The sequence below is a fragment of the Sturnus vulgaris genome, chromosome 6 (assembly GCF_052056855.1).
Source record: "Sturnus vulgaris isolate bStuVul1 chromosome 6, bStuVul1.hap1, whole genome shotgun sequence".
NCBI lineage: Eukaryota > Metazoa > Chordata > Aves > Passeriformes > Sturnidae > Sturnus > Sturnus vulgaris.
The window spans coordinates 25,523,189-25,540,447 of NC_142248.1; the positions used below are offsets into that span (position 1 = coordinate 25,523,189).

Here is a 17,259-nt window from a genome sequence, read left to right on the forward strand (position 1 = left end):
CACATCTCACTTGGCTACTGCATAACAAAAGTCTTGCAGGGTCAGCAGAGGAGATCTGACAGCATTTCAGTAAATACCTAACCACTCTCTTCAGTATCTGCCACTCACATAGTACCAACTCATCTTTGCAACAGTTTTCAATCTCCTCTAAAGTAAAAAACTGAAAGTACTTCTGTTTGTCTTAATGAACGAAATTTTACATGAGAGCTGATGGTGAAAAACTGGATCTTGTACCCCAGGGCACCAGCCCTTGTTTCACTACCAGCCTCAAAATTCCTCCACATAGAGCAATATAATTATGAAGGGTGGAGGGAGAAAGGCAAAAAATGGTAACCTGTATTAGGACCTCATTTGCTGTGCTGGTCCCACTCCACAGAGAAGCCTGTGCACCTTTCCCAAGTCTAGAATTAATTGTTAACAGAGAAGCCTAAGGCTTGTGGGGAGTCTGCTTAATTGCTGCTTCCTGCAACAGGTCAACTTTCAGGAAACAGCAATCTATAGGAACAAGCACAAACAGGACAAGACTCACAGAAACAAGGTGAGGTGGGTTGTTTTTCCCCAAAAAATTTTTATTTGAGAAAGCTGACAAAAGTCCCCCAACCAGTCATTACATGTAAATCCACACCAGTCCCCTGCACCTGCTCCCCAGCAACTACACCAGTACAGTGAAGATCAAAACATAACACAGAACGATGAGAGTGTAACAGTCACCTGGGGAACTTAAGGCCTCACCATCATTTTTAAGATAACTTTGTACTCAGATAAAGATGGGGAGAGGATATCAAAACAGACAAGACCGGAAAAGCCTCTTTCTTGCACTATCTTTTCAAGTTATATAAAAACGAAAGCAAAATCTTAACAGATCTACAGGCTTCAAACTGTAGGACCTAAAATTACCTTCAAATGACTTCTGTAGTTCAGTCCTGTGGCACTGCTGCTATTCTGCACTGTAACTGTCAAAAACATACAAGGATAAAATGGATACAAGGGCAGAGGAGTGGACTTAGAATCCTAATATGGCTTTATCAAAAACCAAACAAATTAAAAGCAATCAAAGTACTTGCAGTGGAACTAACAACTCCAGGTACTTGGGAATAGCAAAGAGCTAATGTATTTAGATGACAAGAAATAATCTTTACATCCTCTTTTCCACTGCCTCACCCTGGACAACTGTTTCCCTCCTAGTAATAGCTCAGACTCAGATCAGAAATTATAAAACTATGCTTTTTTTGAAACTGCTAGGCTGGGCCCAGGGCCATGACAACCCCATCCCTACCAAGAAGTATCTGGACACAGGACACCAAAATGCTGTGCTGCTGAACCACTTGCTCTGAAGGAATGCAGAGACGATGAAAGAATTGTAATCACTGCCTAAAAACTGCAGCAAGTCCAGGAAGTTAACCTGCCTGCTTTTTCCCAGCCTGGTTTATTTAACATAGTGCCATCTGGACAGCTGAGAAATGGCAAGAAGCTGCTGGCTCTTGCTGTCTAGTACTGCACAGGAAAATAACAGTTCTGTTGATGCCACAGTTCAGACTGCCCCCTCAGATGTAGAATTAGCCTATTCCCACCCTATACTGCCTTTTTTCAGTCCATCCACATTCTTCCAACTCTTCTGCTACCCTGCACAGCACTGCTGTATCCTCAGACCTCAGTGCAGGGTACAGGCCCTCATGCTTCCTGCGAGCATCAGCTCACCTTGCTTTGAGGTCTCATAAAATACATTCAGCCAGCTGCTTGGATAGATGAGAAGTCTCCTGCTCAATCTAAGACCAAGTTTCCTAGCATGACCTGCTCCCATCTGCTCTGTGACTGTATCTGACTGAGGCCTCCTGCACAAAAGGCTGTTCCTGACCAAGGTTTTCAGGAAAGCTGCTGCACCATTTCAAAACAAGAGAGGCAAATCCAAGACAAACATGTGGGGGAAGGGTGGAACCAAAGCTGGATAGCTCATTTGAGCAAAGCAGGCTTCTTTCCAAGCTCAAACACACTTCCAAGCCGGCCTTAGAAGGCTCCTCTTCCTCCAGGCTGAATCACCATATGCTCAAGAGCTCTGACCGGTCAGCACGAAGACACCAGCTCCCACAGGGAGAAACACAGAGGTCCACGACAGGGACCAAACCTTGGAAGACCCTCTATTCTCAGGCTCTGCTGGAATGATGCATCCTATTGCTTTGCACTAAGCTCCATTTGCTCGAGGCTTAGATCCCAGCTGGTGAGGACAGGGACTCTCCCTGCTCTGCCCCAGTGTGACCTGAATGCCACCTAAAGAGCACAGCCGAGTCAGGTGTTTCTGAGTAACAAACACTGCAGTCACAGACCGATGGGAGACATCATCAAGCCATGATTATAAAAGGAGAATAGACAGCGCAAAAAACTTGCTGCAGCTGTCATGGAAACATCTTTTTTTTTTTTTTTTATTTAACCGCTGCCCCAGGAATACCCAAACCTATCATGACCTCCCCCACCCTCAACATCCAACAGGATTTCACAAGTCCCCCATTGCCTCTGATGTTCAGGCTCCCCTCCCCTTTAGGGTCCAAGTTCCTCCAGAAAAGCTCCAGTCAGTGGGTATCATCTGTAAGATGGCTCCAGGAGGCCATGGCTAGGTCCCAGAGGTGTCCAGCTGGGTCTGAGAGGAGGGGGAAGAAGATTTGCTCCTTTACTCAATCAGCTTCTTGGCCTTGAAGAAGCGACGCAGGTAGAAAACCTGCCAGGTGGCCAGTCCGATGAGGCAGCACATGGAGAAAATGCTGAAGTACAGAACCCGGGTGTTTGTTGACTCTGAAACAGACAAAACATTGCACCTGAGTCTGGCATCACAGGATGCACCCCAAGATGGCAGAGTTCCCAGGACTTCTTCTCCTCCCCCATGCAAAAGCAAGACAGCATGGAGGCAAGGGCACCTGAGGACCAGCAGCACTTGAGAATAAAAGCAGAGGGAACAAGAAGAAGGATAATAAGAGGGAACAAGGTGAAGCTGTGGTTAATGAGCAACATTGAATGGAACAGAGTAATTCACATTCGGAATGGAGACAGAAAGAAATGATTTCTAGAGACAGAACAAGACTCAGTGAGTGCTTCAGGTTTCCCTTATCAGGAACAGAACAGGCAGAGACCAGTAAAATTGCTAGATCTCTAAATTCTGCCCTAATAACACATTTAGCAGAAATGAGGGGTGTTAGAGTTCCATCCCTCTGAAGGGACACACAGTCTCTCACCGTTTGTGTCCCTCATCTCCTCTTCTCGTTTCTTCATATAGGCAAAGTCATTAACGATGGACTCTGAAAGATCTTCCAAACGCCTCAATTCTACTTCCAGGGGTTTCAACTTCTCCACTTTAGCAATCTAGAAAACAGAAGACTCATATCACTGAACCAAAACCAAAAGCTCCCACATGGGTTTTTACTGCCAGTTTGAACCGCTCCTCCCCACACACTACAGATCTGGGGCATCCTTCCCCTTGGGAAATACCTCTACAAGCCAGAAACTACCATTGCATAAAACACTATCACTTCTCCCACCTGTTTTCTGAAACACACTTTCCTACTACTCCTCCTACACAATGGAGGAGCACAGCATGCGTACAAGCACACTTCTTCCTTATTCGGCTTAATGTTAACTTATCACAGTCGGCTTCTGAGGAGTGGGTAGAAGATCTTACCACATGACTAAACCTCCAGAGAGTATAAGTCACAGACTGAGATACAGGTGACTAACTTACATACGTGTACGATACAGTTCCATAGGCACACAGGCTATCAGCACCGAGACTCCCTTTGCTAATGTCCCAGAAAGCCCAGGCGGCCCGGTTCCCAGTAGCACCGGCTTGATTATCCCACGAGAGCTCGGGGCTTTTCTCCCTCAGACGGAACCTCCAGGGCAGGGCAGTAGAGGCTCCTGGCAGGGACCCGCAGCCAGCGGGTGTCGCTGCGGGGCCGCTGCCGGGCCGGCTCCCGTGGGGAGCACCAGCTTCCCGCAGGAACGCTGGGACACGGGCACATCGCTTCTGTGTGCAACGCCCAGCCCGCGGCCCACACTCTGAGAAAAAACCACTACAAAATTCAATTAGAAAGCACAGCACACAGCAGCAACTACTTAAGTTGAATGTGTAGACGTGTCTCTGCCTCAGTTGTGGCTATAACCTGACACACGCGTTACATAAAACCTGTGACACAAGGACACTCAAAGGAAGCTAACTGCAATTCCTGACACTTCACCGTGGTAACTGCGATTCTTTCATAGAATTTGCCACTATTACCAAGAAGTGACAGGCCCCTGCCATGAAGACCAGATGCTGTGTCCCCAGATAATGCAGCAGAAGAAAGATGAGTTACAGAAAACACACAAAGCACCTGCAGTTCACCACCAGTCACAGCTTCACAGGATTATTCAGATATAAGCTGCATGGTGGCCATCTCTCAGTGATCTATGCTGACAGGCAGGCAACAGGGAACCCAGCATGAAGGTATCCCCAAAATGCCACTTCCAGAGGCAGCTGCCTTGGCATCAGAGCCAGAGTAGAAGAGATGCTCGTGACCAAGCCAGTGCTTGCTAATCAGCCGTTCCACTGAAGGGTCTCCACATGACACGCATATCCTGGCAAGCAGCAAGCCATCAAACAATCATCTGAGGATTTTTATGCTGAGGCAAGCTGTATATTATTGCTCTGCCAGCACAGCAGTGTCAGTTTGGAGTGTGTTTGAGAGGAGGGGTAGGAAGGAGTAGGTTAACCCCCTCCTGCTTTCTAGCCAATAGGTTGTAATAACAAAACCCTGTGGCCTGGCCACATATCTGCCAGCACAGAACTTTGCTGAAAAACTGGCACCAGTGTCTGCATGCCTACAGCCCAAACTCTGCTGACACTGCTAGAGCAGCAGGTCTGTAACACATGCAAGGTCTTGGGCAGCTGTACTGACAAGCTAGCCTTGCATTTACCAGCTCCATTATCTTCCTTGAGGGCTCATTCACAGAAGGCTACAAGGGTTCCACTGGGAAAAACCAAAGCTTATCTGCTCTATCTGCATCCCTTCAACTGCTCTTAATAGGTGTACCTACAACCACCTAATAGCTACTTTCAGTTCTGTATGTATTCCAAGACGTGTATCCTGAATCACAGAATCAATTAGAGTGGAAAAGACCCCTGAGATTGAGTCCAACCTAAGACCTAACACCACCAAGACCATGGCACTGTCTTTCCTTAAACACCACAGCTGCCGTGGGAAGTCCTGGAACCTTTTACCCCTAATGAACCCAATATGCACAGCTGCTCCAAGAGATTTTGTAAAAAGGCCCACTAAGTATCTGTGATGGTGGAACATCATCATCCTAGAATTAACACCAGTACCAGGATAACAACTCCAATGAGCTTCCCAGGGATCACAAAGATTTGTCAAAGCCTAACTCTCTTCATAGCATAGGAAGAAATATACTATAGCCAAGAATTTACAAGGAGTAGTTGATGTGGAAAAAAACTTAGATCATCAAGCATTTTTAGTGCCATCGGAAATCTTTTCACTTTTCTGTATCTTCATTTCTACTTCTTGAATAGATAAAGTTATTCCTCCCAAACCCAGATAACTAAGGTATGACATTGCAGTTAGATCTTCTAATCCAGCTTGCTATTCCATCTGCTTTGCTCCAAGAATGTCTGGATCTATGAAAGTTTATGAGCCAGACTTAGTATCAGTGACTCTCATTAAACTCCCTGAGTTAAGTCTCCTTGCAGCAATTCAACAAGAACTAGGGCTGTACAACAGGTCATTGGTACCCAACAACACATGAGCATCATAAACAAAAGGCTCAAAAAGGCTGCAATTCCATGAGAGAAACCTGAGCAACATTCCTGCTCTCTGAGGCCTTACAGCAACCTGTCAAGTCAAAACTCACAACTACCACAGCAAACTGAGAAAAGAGATAGTGAAGAAAGAGATATAGCAGCTGTACAAATAATAAATCAATTTGAGTCCTTTGTAGACATGCTGCTCAACAAGGTTCAATACAATCTACCACTCCGAGAGGTCCTCACAAGTCAAGGATGCTTACTGGGGCCGCCAAGATCTGCATTTGGTATCAAGTGGGACTGCAAGTCTAAATCCTTTTCTTGTATTTGTCCATGGACCTTTTCCCTCCATGAGCATAAGAGATGCATCATTTATCCCAAGACAGTTCTATCAGTACAGCCAGTGAGTATGTAGATACACAGGCATAAGAGAACCTTTCTGCACGGCAACAGTGCTTCTAGGTAGCACTACAGTAATGTAACTCTAGAGTATGCTGTGGGGTGGTATTTAAAGGGATCCTGTAAATACAGCAATCAAAATCTTTCCAGTTACGCTCTCAGGGATTCACCCCATAACATTTCAACATCTTGCAATCCCCCAGTAGCAGGCTGACAGATAGCTGGCCTTATGATTGCTCTGCTCTTCCCTGATCCCAAGCACCTCCCTATAGTCCACATAAGAAGTGCTCCCAACCAACTTAAATCAGGGAAGATCAGATAGCCCAAAGTTTGAAAGGATATAAAAACACCAGCATGACCATCGGAGAAATTTGTTAATTTTCTGTCTGAAACCCTGCACAGCCTCCTCTGCTACCCACTTTCCTCTCTATGGCATCTCCCATGCTCTCATGTACAGTCAACACTGCAATCATTTGAGGGACTCTTTCTCCACCAATAATTCTCATTTTTCTCAGGCACAGGCTCTGTACTGGGGGGTGACTGATCCCAAATTCTAGTGAGCCAAAAGTGTGATAGCTGCCATAAAAATTCAGCATCCAAACCAGTCAGAACTGTCTCAGTCACAAAGTAATTGCTACTCTACACAGCAGGCTCTTGGGTCTAAGCAAGCTATATCCTCCTAAGATGGAAGTGCTTAGGCTTTTATGCCTATTTCCAATGTCATGCCTTCAAACCAAATACCCGTTCCACAGCAGCTACTACTCTGCCAAACATCTTTACATTGATACACTGCCAGTTCTTAGAAACACACAAGAGCCATTTCAGGCCTGCTGAGCCAGTACATTATACAGGCTGGAAGGTAAGAACAGTAACATTGAGACTTGACCTTTAAGAAGGTCTGATATTAACTTAAAATGATCTCTACTGCTGGGGCTGGGGAAACTTCACCTCTCAGTGTCTTGCTGCCTCTAATGTCTATGCCCAGAAGCTGGGTCATGCTGTCCTAGCAAAGAAATTCACACATTAGGCTTCAGTTCCCAGAGTACAGAATCAATTCTAGTTGATGTTTATCTCTTTTTTTTTTTCCTCCCGTAACACACAAAGCTTCACTACAATTGTAGTTTGCAGACAGGCTTTCATCACCACTGGGAAAACAGCTTCCCATCATGAGCCCAGATCTACAAAAGGCATCACGTGAGTGCTGGGAAAGGGGAGCCTGCAGTGCAGGCAGCCAGGGGACATACCTCCTCGTAGTTCTTTGCTTCAACGCCATGCTTCATATCCAGAGTCACGAGCTGGTCTGGCATCCTCCCTGTTCCTGGAAGCATAATGAAAGGATTCCTTGTGTGAAACATTCAGCCTGCCAGGAAATCACCAGCTCTTCCCACCAGTGAGAAAGAACTCAAATCCTTCCCCTCCCCTCCCTCCACGTCTGCAGCTAACTGCGGAGGCAGCACAGTCCAGCCTAAAAATACAGAGACTTCACAATAAATCCTGGCTGAAGGAGAGCCTTCCAAAGATAATGAGAACAAGCTGTAACTAAAAGCACTGAGTGTCTACAGGATGCAAATCACTGTAAAAACTGCAAAGGATTAGAACATGAACAACAGCTGCTATGAGACAGCCTAGTGAAAGACAAGTCACCGGAGGGACAAATATTCAACTGGGAAGCCCACGTTCACAGGAAGGGATCCAGCAACTTGTCAAGGTTACTGGGGCTGTAAATGGCTTTACATTCAAAGGAGCAAATGATAAACTGCTCCAATTGAGGAACATGGCATATGAGGACTACTGACCCTCACATGCCGGAATGTCTGCAGAAACCAAGGCAATCCCTTTACCAGCCATCTCAGATAGCCAAGAACCACACTGCTGATGCAAACCCCAGGAGAGCAAGAGGCTTCTGAAGCTGGGAAAACACTGCCTCAGAGAGCTGCCAGCTGGAGCCACACAAACAGCACATAAGGCTGCAGTCACCAGCAGAGTAGGTATTTTTCAAGGCTCTAACCCCCAGGCTAGGTAAACCTGTGGCTTATAGCCTCTTTCAACTGCTACAAATTGTCACATCTGGGAACATTCAGAAGAGGAAAAAATATATTTAATATAGTCATATCAGATACTCTCAAAAATGCTGCACATCAGCTTATCTGAGTATCATTCTCTACTATACAACCCACCAAGAAAATATTTGTACGTAACACATTTCCAAATTCCAGCATGCTGGGACATACAGCTGTCCTCAACTAGCTGCCAGCAAAACACAAGGTCTGAAATTACTTAAACTATGAATTTCAGAGCCTCTATCCAGGAGCATGTTCAATACTTACATTTTGTCTCAGAAGGCTGCCAGGTGGGCATTCCCTCAGTCCACAAACAAATTCAATGTACAGGTTACACTGGGTCACTCCAGTTGGAGCTAGGAAGATACTCCAGATCTTCAATACAACATCCCCAGATTTCTTCCCTACCACTCACTGAACACCTCTTCAACACCAGACCAGAATCACCTTATACTGCTAGCAGGACAATGAATAATGTACTGATAAAATGGTGCATATCAACTACAAACGGCTTCCTAAGTTTCTTTATAGGAATGCACCATACAAGAGCCCAACAGATAAATTATGATTAGGATGGAATTTTGTTGTTTTCTTACAAAAGACCAGTTACTGTAAGAAACCCTGAAGTCTCAGCACTGTTCTTTAACAGACAGGCTGTATACAACCCCCAGTACTCTTTTCCCTAATCACAAGTTTTGACTGCTTATGCCACACACATTACTGGCGTGCATGGAGACAAGCAGGTAGGAAGGACAACCGTAGTTGCAAAAAAAAATTCACAGCACACAGTTCAGCGAGAGGTTTTTTTTAATTGTGCTCAAATTATAGCAACTTAAGTTGAGAGCTGAAGTTTGCAGGAAGAGATGAGAAAGACAAAAAGGTCAGTGAACAGAACACAACTGGAAGAATTAATTTGCTAGACTGGAAGGGAGAGCTGCCAAGAGGCAGGAAGAAACCAGAAACCTTAAAGCTGCCAGGTGCAAAGGGATAGAGAGCAGACATTTTGCAAGAGGCTAACGTTGTCAGGATCTGGCAGGGAAAAAGTCAAGCTGCTCTTCTATAAGTTTACTAAGCCCAAGGCGGCTCCCTTCACTCATCAGAGCCTCTGAAACCCTTTGCTTCTCCTGCAGCAAAGGCTCGTCAGAGCAGGCTGGATCAGTAGCAAAGAGAAAAACAGTCGTGATTCAGAGATCATTAATTAAACTGATACCTACATTCCTCAGGTCTTCAACAGGTCATCTCACATGAGCACTGAACTGTTTCTGGGAAATTAGGGGAGCTCTTAATTTGTAAAGTCAGTGGAAAAGTAGGATGTTTGAGCTGAACATTAAAAAGTTTTCTCACAGGAATTCCAGAAAAAAATGAGTCCAAATACTCTTAAGAATATTTGGGAAGAGAAGGATTACAGAGGGAGCATACAGTTAAAGATTAGCACACAGAAGAGCCCTAGAGGGAGAATACAGTGAGGCCAGGCTGTTCACTCGAGATTAGCATATCCTGTGAGAGTAAATGTGCCTGGGAGCAGAGCACTGGTTAGAAAGATAGGACCATTCCGCCTGGAAGAGGGTAAAAAGCCCATCATGCAAGTACCCACAGCTCCAAGAGGCACCCTAAGAATTCCTCCACTCTGATAAGGTAAACCTTCGATATAGGATGTCCTTCTTACTTCCTCTTCCTCATTTCTGTGGTTAGGGATTGAGAAATACCAGTTGCTTGGACTCCTCAGATCCAACAGCTCTAGCTTTCCTCTACCAACAGTTTGCCTCTTTCACTACTCCACAAACATTCTCCTAGGCTGCTGTAGTTAAGTCCTGATTACTTACTTGATGAGACTGGTATAAAGACCCTAGCCTTTAAAGGGAAACATGGGAATTAAGCAGACTTGGTAGTTCCCCCACTCCCATGCTGACCTTACAGAGGAAACAAGGTACTTCCTTGTGACGTGGTTACTTCTTTCCAAGTACCTTAACCAAGTCCTGCACATGATCAAGGCTCACAGTGTCACGTCCCTTATTTTAATACTTCCTTGACTTCCAGCACTGACATGGGAAGCCTGGAGATACTCTAGGTGGAATTTGGGAACCCGGATCTAAAAAGAAAGTCATAAAAAATAGCCTCCACAAGAGGATCCGGTTGCTCAGTTGATGAGCTCTAGATTTTGGAAGCTCAGTGCCCCACAGGTCATCAAGGTATAAACTGCATTAAGAAATACTTAATCCTCAACCATATTGAAAGCTTTAAAACAAACTTGCAACGAGGGAGTCAGGGAACAAACATTTGCTACAACCAAAACAGTTGTAAGGGGCTCAGTCTAGGCAAGAAACCTCTGCTCAAAAGCACCAAACTAAGAGTCTAGACACAACTAAAGAAAGAAACCTTTCCCACTTCAGTGTGTGATCACATGGAAGCTATGAAAAGATCTGCAGGACTGTCTGGAGACGTCTCAAATACCCAGGTGTTGGAAAGTAAATAGCATGAGTGACTCCCAGATGAGTCACTAGTGCCTGCATGTCTCAATGTGTTCAGGAACATTTGGAAGTCCTACCTTTGGAATAAAATAAAAACATAATCCTGAGCATTCGGGGTCACTATTTTATCTATAAAATACCATAGAAGAGGTATTACAAGCCAGACCCTTCCCAATCCCAGCAAATAATGCAGCCTTCTCTTTCTGTAAAGTTCTCTTCAACTTGGAAAAGTATTTGCATCTTATACATGGAGCAGAAACAGCAAAACAGCAGCTGCCTTTCAACTGCTTTGAGGAGTGCTGCTAGTGAATGCTCTCTGAAACACTCTGGAATTCTTAGGATAAGACCTAAGAAAAACTGGGCCCAAGGACCAGAACTCTGATAGAAACCATGAAAAGATCTAGCACCTACAAACTTGCATGTTGGCCATTTGCAGCACGTTTGTCCTGAAGTTGAGCTCGGGCATTCAAAGCAGTACATGCGTCACACTCACAGGAAACAAGCCTCAGCATTCGTTAGGCAACCATCCTTGTAGCACAAATGCAAAGCTGACATCCTGCTCATTTCCCCTTCCCTTTATTGACCACTTCAAGAGAAGTTGTGGGTGCAAATCAAGGACACATTCCCTATACACATACAATCCAACCTCACTAAATAGTTGTCAACTTATTGCAGGACAGCTGCCAAGAACGCATTGTACATAGATCACATTCTACCAAATGAGGAAGAAATGGCCTGCTGGGGTGAAAGAGAGGTCCTGGAGATGATGGCACTCAGCTCTCTCTTAGCTCAATTGCAAGATAGGGAGAAGCATGAAACTGGCAAAAGAAGTGTGGGTTTCTCACTGGTACTGCCATTCATTGCAACTGTGGTGACCTCTGTAAGAGAAATGCCCAATTCCCCTTTCAGAGGAAATGCAAGTGCCCTACACAACAGCCATAGAGGATTACTTTAAATGCAACACACAGAGTAGATGTTCTGCAGTTAGACTGGCCACCTCCTGAAGATCAGCTTTAAAAATCAAACAGTGTTCTGTGGACTACACTCAGGATCACTTTACTCGTATTCCTAATCCACACAGCTACATAAACTTGATCAGAAGCTAGAAACAGCCAGCACATCTTTCATTTCACTTACCCACAGGAAGCTTGCTCTCAAAGCAGGCCTCAAACATATCATAGTCTTCAGTGGTGAAAGCAAATTTGCCCTTGGCGGCATCCTCCTTGGCATACAGGATGTGCCCAGCCGAGTCAGTTATCTGTAAGAGAGACAATGAAGGTAAGAAACATGGTACTTTGCTTCCATGACCTCATGCTACCTGTGCAGCAAGAGTAATCCTATGCCCCCCCTTTGGATCTGCTGCTTTCTCCTTTCAACAGTTTCCCTCCTTCTTTGTGACTGCATCAGTTCCTCCCTTCCTCATCCACACACCAGGAGCTGACAGAGTGATTATAAATTATTGATTCTTAGATTCAAAAAACTACCAACCAACCAAAAAACAACACCTCTCCAAAAAAAAACACCAAAAAGCAATTGACCAACTAATAAAAAAAAAATCCCAAACTGAAACCCACACTAATTTCTCTTCCTCCTTTTAATCTCAAATGCAGACTACATGTAAGAATTATAGCTGAACTAAATCGTCATTCATTGCCTTTATTTTGCAAGCAAAATTCATGAATTCCCATAGCGACAAAGACAGGGAGAAGACTTATGAGACAAAAGAGTCACATTCCCCAGAAGATGAAATGGAGAAGGGTACATCTATGCCTTAAGAAATGAACCACGAGTGTGGCCCTGAGTTACACAAGGTTTGGGTGCCAAGATCCATAAAAGTGGCCACTTCAGAAGACAATTCAGAGTACACAGACAGAATAATGACTGCTTTGCACTAACTCTATAAAACTACTAAGAATAGGCAAAAGCTGTGGAAGGTCTACAAAAATGCTCCAACAAAGAGTATAAAAAGAAAGGACGCGCATTTCATGACGCAAGCTTGGGAATAATTGTGCTCAATTAAAGGCTCCATCAAGCTGAAACACTCTGACTGGGGAGAGGGGTGAAAAAAATGGAAGGTGTTACAACACTGCATGAAAATGAACAGTGTGTATTCCACTGGAATGCTTCCCATTTTCCCTCGGCGCTGACTTTTAACGGGTATGTCTGAAACAGCATGGACACTAAAGCTGCTAGGGGTCTTTGAAAGTCTTAGAGATGAAGAAAGTAAAAAGCTAGGGAATAATTTTAAAGGTATATAAGACCAAAGTACACAAAATAATTTGTGGCATAGAAAAGGTAAGTCAGACATTCTACTTTACTCCAGCCTTTTTTCCTGTGCAAAGGCCATGCAAAAGGGCTATGTACCCAGAACTATTCTATGGAAACACTCTTTATTTTTATTAGAGCACCTAATTAACTCTCTGGCACCGGGTGTGAAACAGGTGTGGAACTACTCATGGATGAGAGTTGCTGCATTAGGCAGGAAAAACAATCAAGTACATAAATTCTCACATTTTATGGTATAAACCATAGCAGGCAAGACTTTAGGAACAAGCTTCCTCTATATATAGATTATACCATCATGGCCTTTTAGGTGATTTATTGTAGCTGCCCCTGCACCATACGCTGTCAGTATCTGAGAACAATGAGGGGCACTGTTCTCGGTGCAGCAGCTCAGAGCTGTACCTGCTTTCAAATGGCAAGCAGATGAAAGCATGCCTGTGCACTCAGGTGCAGGCAGCTGTGCTGCTATGCCCTTGCCACAAGCCACCAGCTTCCTGTCTGGAAGCCACCAGGAACTGGGGAAGCACTGGGCCCAAGTGAGCAGGCCCATGTGCAGTAGAGAACTGTGTGTTTGACCATGCCAACACAATGTAAAAGCCTGTGATTTGGCCACCACATGGCATGTGCTGTTCAGTGGAGCGGTCACGATTAACCACGATGCCTCATCAGCATGACACCATACACTCTGCACACTGGGTTCTCCATCACAAAAAGTAGTCAGAACACAGCTCTCAGATGCCCCTATTATTTTGAGCACTATTTTCCTATGCCTTTGTAGGCACCAGAGCTAATCTTTATGCAGCTTAATCTATTTTTGCCCTTTGCAGCTCATAAGCAGCATTCTGGACAGTAAAAGCTCTGCTATCCACTTTCATCAGAACTGAATAGCATTACCCAAATCAGCCAAATACACTGCCCATTCAGCCGAGTGTGCGAGGGCGGGAGAAGCTGCTAATAGCCCAGCCAGAACGCTTGTGGGGGAGTCGATCTGAAAAGCATTCTTCATGCTATTCTAACGTTATTTACGGTAAGGCAATCCCCTACAGACAAGGCATTGTTCGCCCTTGACAAACAGCCGATACCGTTGCTGGACAATGGGGCAGAGGCATGTGGCTGCCAAAGGAGAGAGCCCAGGCGCCCGACGCCCCCCTCCCCCCCCGCAGCAGCCAGCTGGCAGAGCCTTCGGATTCTTCCAAAACAGAGGGTGCCACTGTTAGCGCCGGGCTATCACACACACAAATCTCAGCTCACCGGCAGGAACCGAACTGAGCCTGGACAGCATTAACTACCAACCTCTTCCTGCCTCTGTTCTGCGGCCCAATCCAAGGGGCCAAAGCAGAGCATCCAGTGCAGAACAGAGAGTACCTGCACACATCACGTCCTGAACTGACCTTTCCCACACAGAGAAAGCAGGCAGCTATAAGAGAGGTTTCAGTACTTATAATAAGGCCAGCATATTGGGAGGTCACAGCCTACCTGAACAATAAGAAGGAAAGCAAGAATTGCATACATTCTTTTTTCTCCTTCGTAGCTTTTCAAACTATACAGAGCTTTAAAAAAATTATTTCATTTTATGGTTTGATCAAAAAAGAACTTCTATAAGCAGTACCACCCGGATATCAGCTTCAACAGCAAAGCCAACCAAAACTCAAACATGGGATTCATTGGTTCACCATCACCTCCCTAGATAAGTCCTGTATCATAAAAGTGAGTTTTGGAAGAGATCTTGGGGTTAACTGACCTGAGAGTGGGCAACCTGAGAACCGGGAGGCTTGGTTACCAAGCAGTACGAGACAGATGGGAACATGGCACTCCATCTGAAATACATGTGCCTTACCAGGCAAATACTACATCAGCATTTCAAAGCCTTAATGCTGCTTGGCTCTGCCTATACAAAGACAAGTTTCCTTTTACAAATGATACAAGGACAGAAGAACATGATTTTTTAAAAAGTAAGACTTCAGAAGAAGCCTTCTCCAGCCAAAACCAAGCAAAACTGCCAATTATGCCACAGCCTCCAGGCATTGGTAGGCAGATGCTAGAAAGGCAACCTGACTTCAGGACTTCTGAAATACTCAAGAACACCAAGTTCAGAAACTCCTGAGCAGACCATTCTGTCTCCGTTTGTGTACTTATTATTGAAACCCTTAGGAATGTAGACAGAAATAAAAAAAGGGACAGAAGACTGTTAGGAACTGACTATGCAGCAACAGACCTTATTCAGCTAGGTTGGAATTTTGTAGAAAGCCTAGGAAAGGCAGATTCTAGGCAGAATTAAAGTGAAACTGTTAATTAAGTGAAGCTGTTGAAGTTTTATAGCTGTGTGTCACACAGGTGTATTAGTCACGTATATTCTGCCAACCGTGCACTTCCTGAAGACCTTTCAGGATCATCTTCTTCCCTGCAGCAAACATCTGCCTACCTAAAATCCATGCAAGCCACGACACAGTAAGATGAGAACAGCCATTCTGTGTACCAGAACCTGGCTCTTCAGCCCCCTTTCCCCTGTGCCAGGATCCCGCTGTGCCAGGCCCTAGGCGTGGAGGAAGCCCCGGAAAGCCACGTCACCATAACTCTTTCCTGCTCACACGGTATCAGCGGCCCTGGTACAGCTTTATCGTAGCGGCCCATCTCGCCAGCCGCCGGATAATCCGCACCGAGTGCGGATTAAATGCCAGATTGCGGGACGGGCCGCTGCAACTCGATCTTTGGGCAGAAAAAGCTCCTGTTTGGCTCAAGCTAAAACGCTGCGCTGGTCCCTGGCTGCCCAGCACTCGGAGCACCTGGGCGGGCTGGCAGCCCCCCGCACAGGGCGAGTCCCGCGGTGCGGTGCAGGCCGGGGCCGGGCGGTGTCGGCTCACGCGTGGGCCGCTGTCACGCGTGGAACACGTCACCCCATCCTTCCTTTCTTCCTTCCCCGCCCCGCACGGCCGGCGAGGGGAGGCGGGGCCGCGCCGCCCGCCCCGGCCACCCCCGCCCCCCCGGCCGGCTGGGGCCGCACCTTGAGGTTGGCGGAGGGTCCGGTGGAGGAGCCCGGCGGCGCGCTGATCTCGTACTCGCCCGTGACCAGCGTGTCGCGGTGGATCTCCTCTCGCAGGCACTTCCGCGCCTTGCCCGGCAGCTGGAAGGAGATGGGCCGCGCCGGGCCCACCAGCAGAAGCAGCAGGAGCAGCGACAGGAGCGGGGCCCGCCCGAGGCGGGGGCGGCCGGGCAGCGGCGGCAGCGGCATGGCGGCGGCTCCGAGTGCGGCGCGCCGGGCCTGCCTCCGCCGCACGTGACCGCCGCCGCCTGCGTCACCGCGGGGCGGGGCCGCGCCGGCCGGGGCCGCCTGACGGGGTGCGGGCCGCGGGCGGGACCCCTCCAGGAGCCTGCTTCGTTATGAAACAAAGCAGTAATGAAGTTAATCCGGTAATAACGGTTTCGCTCGTTAAAGAATTGGAAAGTTAGAACAAAACCAAGCCGTGCTCTGAGGCAGAGGATCATGCTGGGGCTGGACAAGCAGTCTGAATTTCTGCGAGACTGCCTTGCAGCTGAAGTCCTTCACTGGGACAGACACACACTTGTTTTTTATTGTATAGCTTTCTTTTCATTTTTTGAGGAGTAATTTCCCTCTTGACTACTTCCCACAAGAAAATTCGGTTTTATCAGATGTCTTGCTTCTTTGCATCAATGCTTTATGAATACCACTTAGTAGGAGTATCCAAGTGTTTTTAACAGCAAATGAAATTATGACGATTTTTGAAGACAGAGCATTACTTTTTTTTCTCCTTTCCCAGCATATACTCAAATCTACTTTTTCGGTTTTTTCCTCTTGATGTTTTTACTCGTTAGGAAGATAGCATCAAGTAACCACTGACCAGCTTTGGGCTGCTGCTTTCCCTGGCACCACATCATCTCCATTCCCAACCTCCTGGCCTGCTGGTGGAGCTGCCAGAAAGAACACGCACAAGTGGGAGCAGTGACTTGTTCTGCAGCATAACTTGCAAACAGGGAGGAGGAAAATCGCACAGGTGTGTGGTTAAGGTCACCACAGTTGCAGTGAGCTCCTGGGATCAGCTGCAAATATTTGTGTGTGCTAAGATGTAAAGAGCAACAGGAAGAAAGAAATGAATAGTTACATTGCTAGAAAGCAAAATATCTTTTTTTATTTCTGTTAGCTTGATTAAAAAAAAAATTACACCATTGTTCCACTTTTATTCCTTAAACATCACCAGTTGTGTTCATTCTCTGGTCAAAACATCTTTAATGACAAGCAATAACAAGGAGC

The 17,259-nt window shown here is 46.1% G+C and overlaps 1 protein-coding gene across 1 annotated transcript; it reads right to left on the bottom strand.

Moving 5' to 3' along the window:
- Window positions 1–534: 534 nt before the first annotated feature.
- Window positions 535–16,270, bottom strand: TMED10 (transmembrane p24 trafficking protein 10). The gene is made up of 5 exons (XM_014890230.2): window positions 15,994–16,270; window positions 11,847–11,967; window positions 7,426–7,499; window positions 3,222–3,348; window positions 535–2,784 (listed from the first exon to the last, which is right to left on the bottom strand). The coding sequence occupies exons 1-5, from the start codon at window positions 16,219–16,221 to the stop codon at window positions 2,663–2,665; spliced, it is 672 nt and encodes a 223-aa protein (XP_014745716.2). The 5' UTR covers window positions 16,222–16,270; the 3' UTR covers window positions 535–2,662.
- Window positions 16,271–17,259: the final 989 nt, after the last annotated feature.

What these genes read in the sequence shown, in the direction of transcription:
- TMED10 (XM_014890230.2), bottom strand. Translation starts at nt 16,221, where the DNA reads ATGCCGCTGCCGCCGCTGCCCGGCCGCCCCCGCCTCGGGCGGGCCCCG. An exon ending in GACCCTCCGCCAACCTCAAG is followed by an intron (nt 11,968 to 15,993) that starts GTGCGGCCCCAG and finishes TCTCTCTTACAG; the next exon opens with ATAACTGACTCGGCTGGGCA. An exon ending in GGAGATGAGGGACACAAACG is followed by an intron (nt 2,785 to 3,221) that starts GTGAGAGACTGT and finishes TGTCTGTTTCAG; the next exon opens with AGTCAACAAACACCCGGGTT.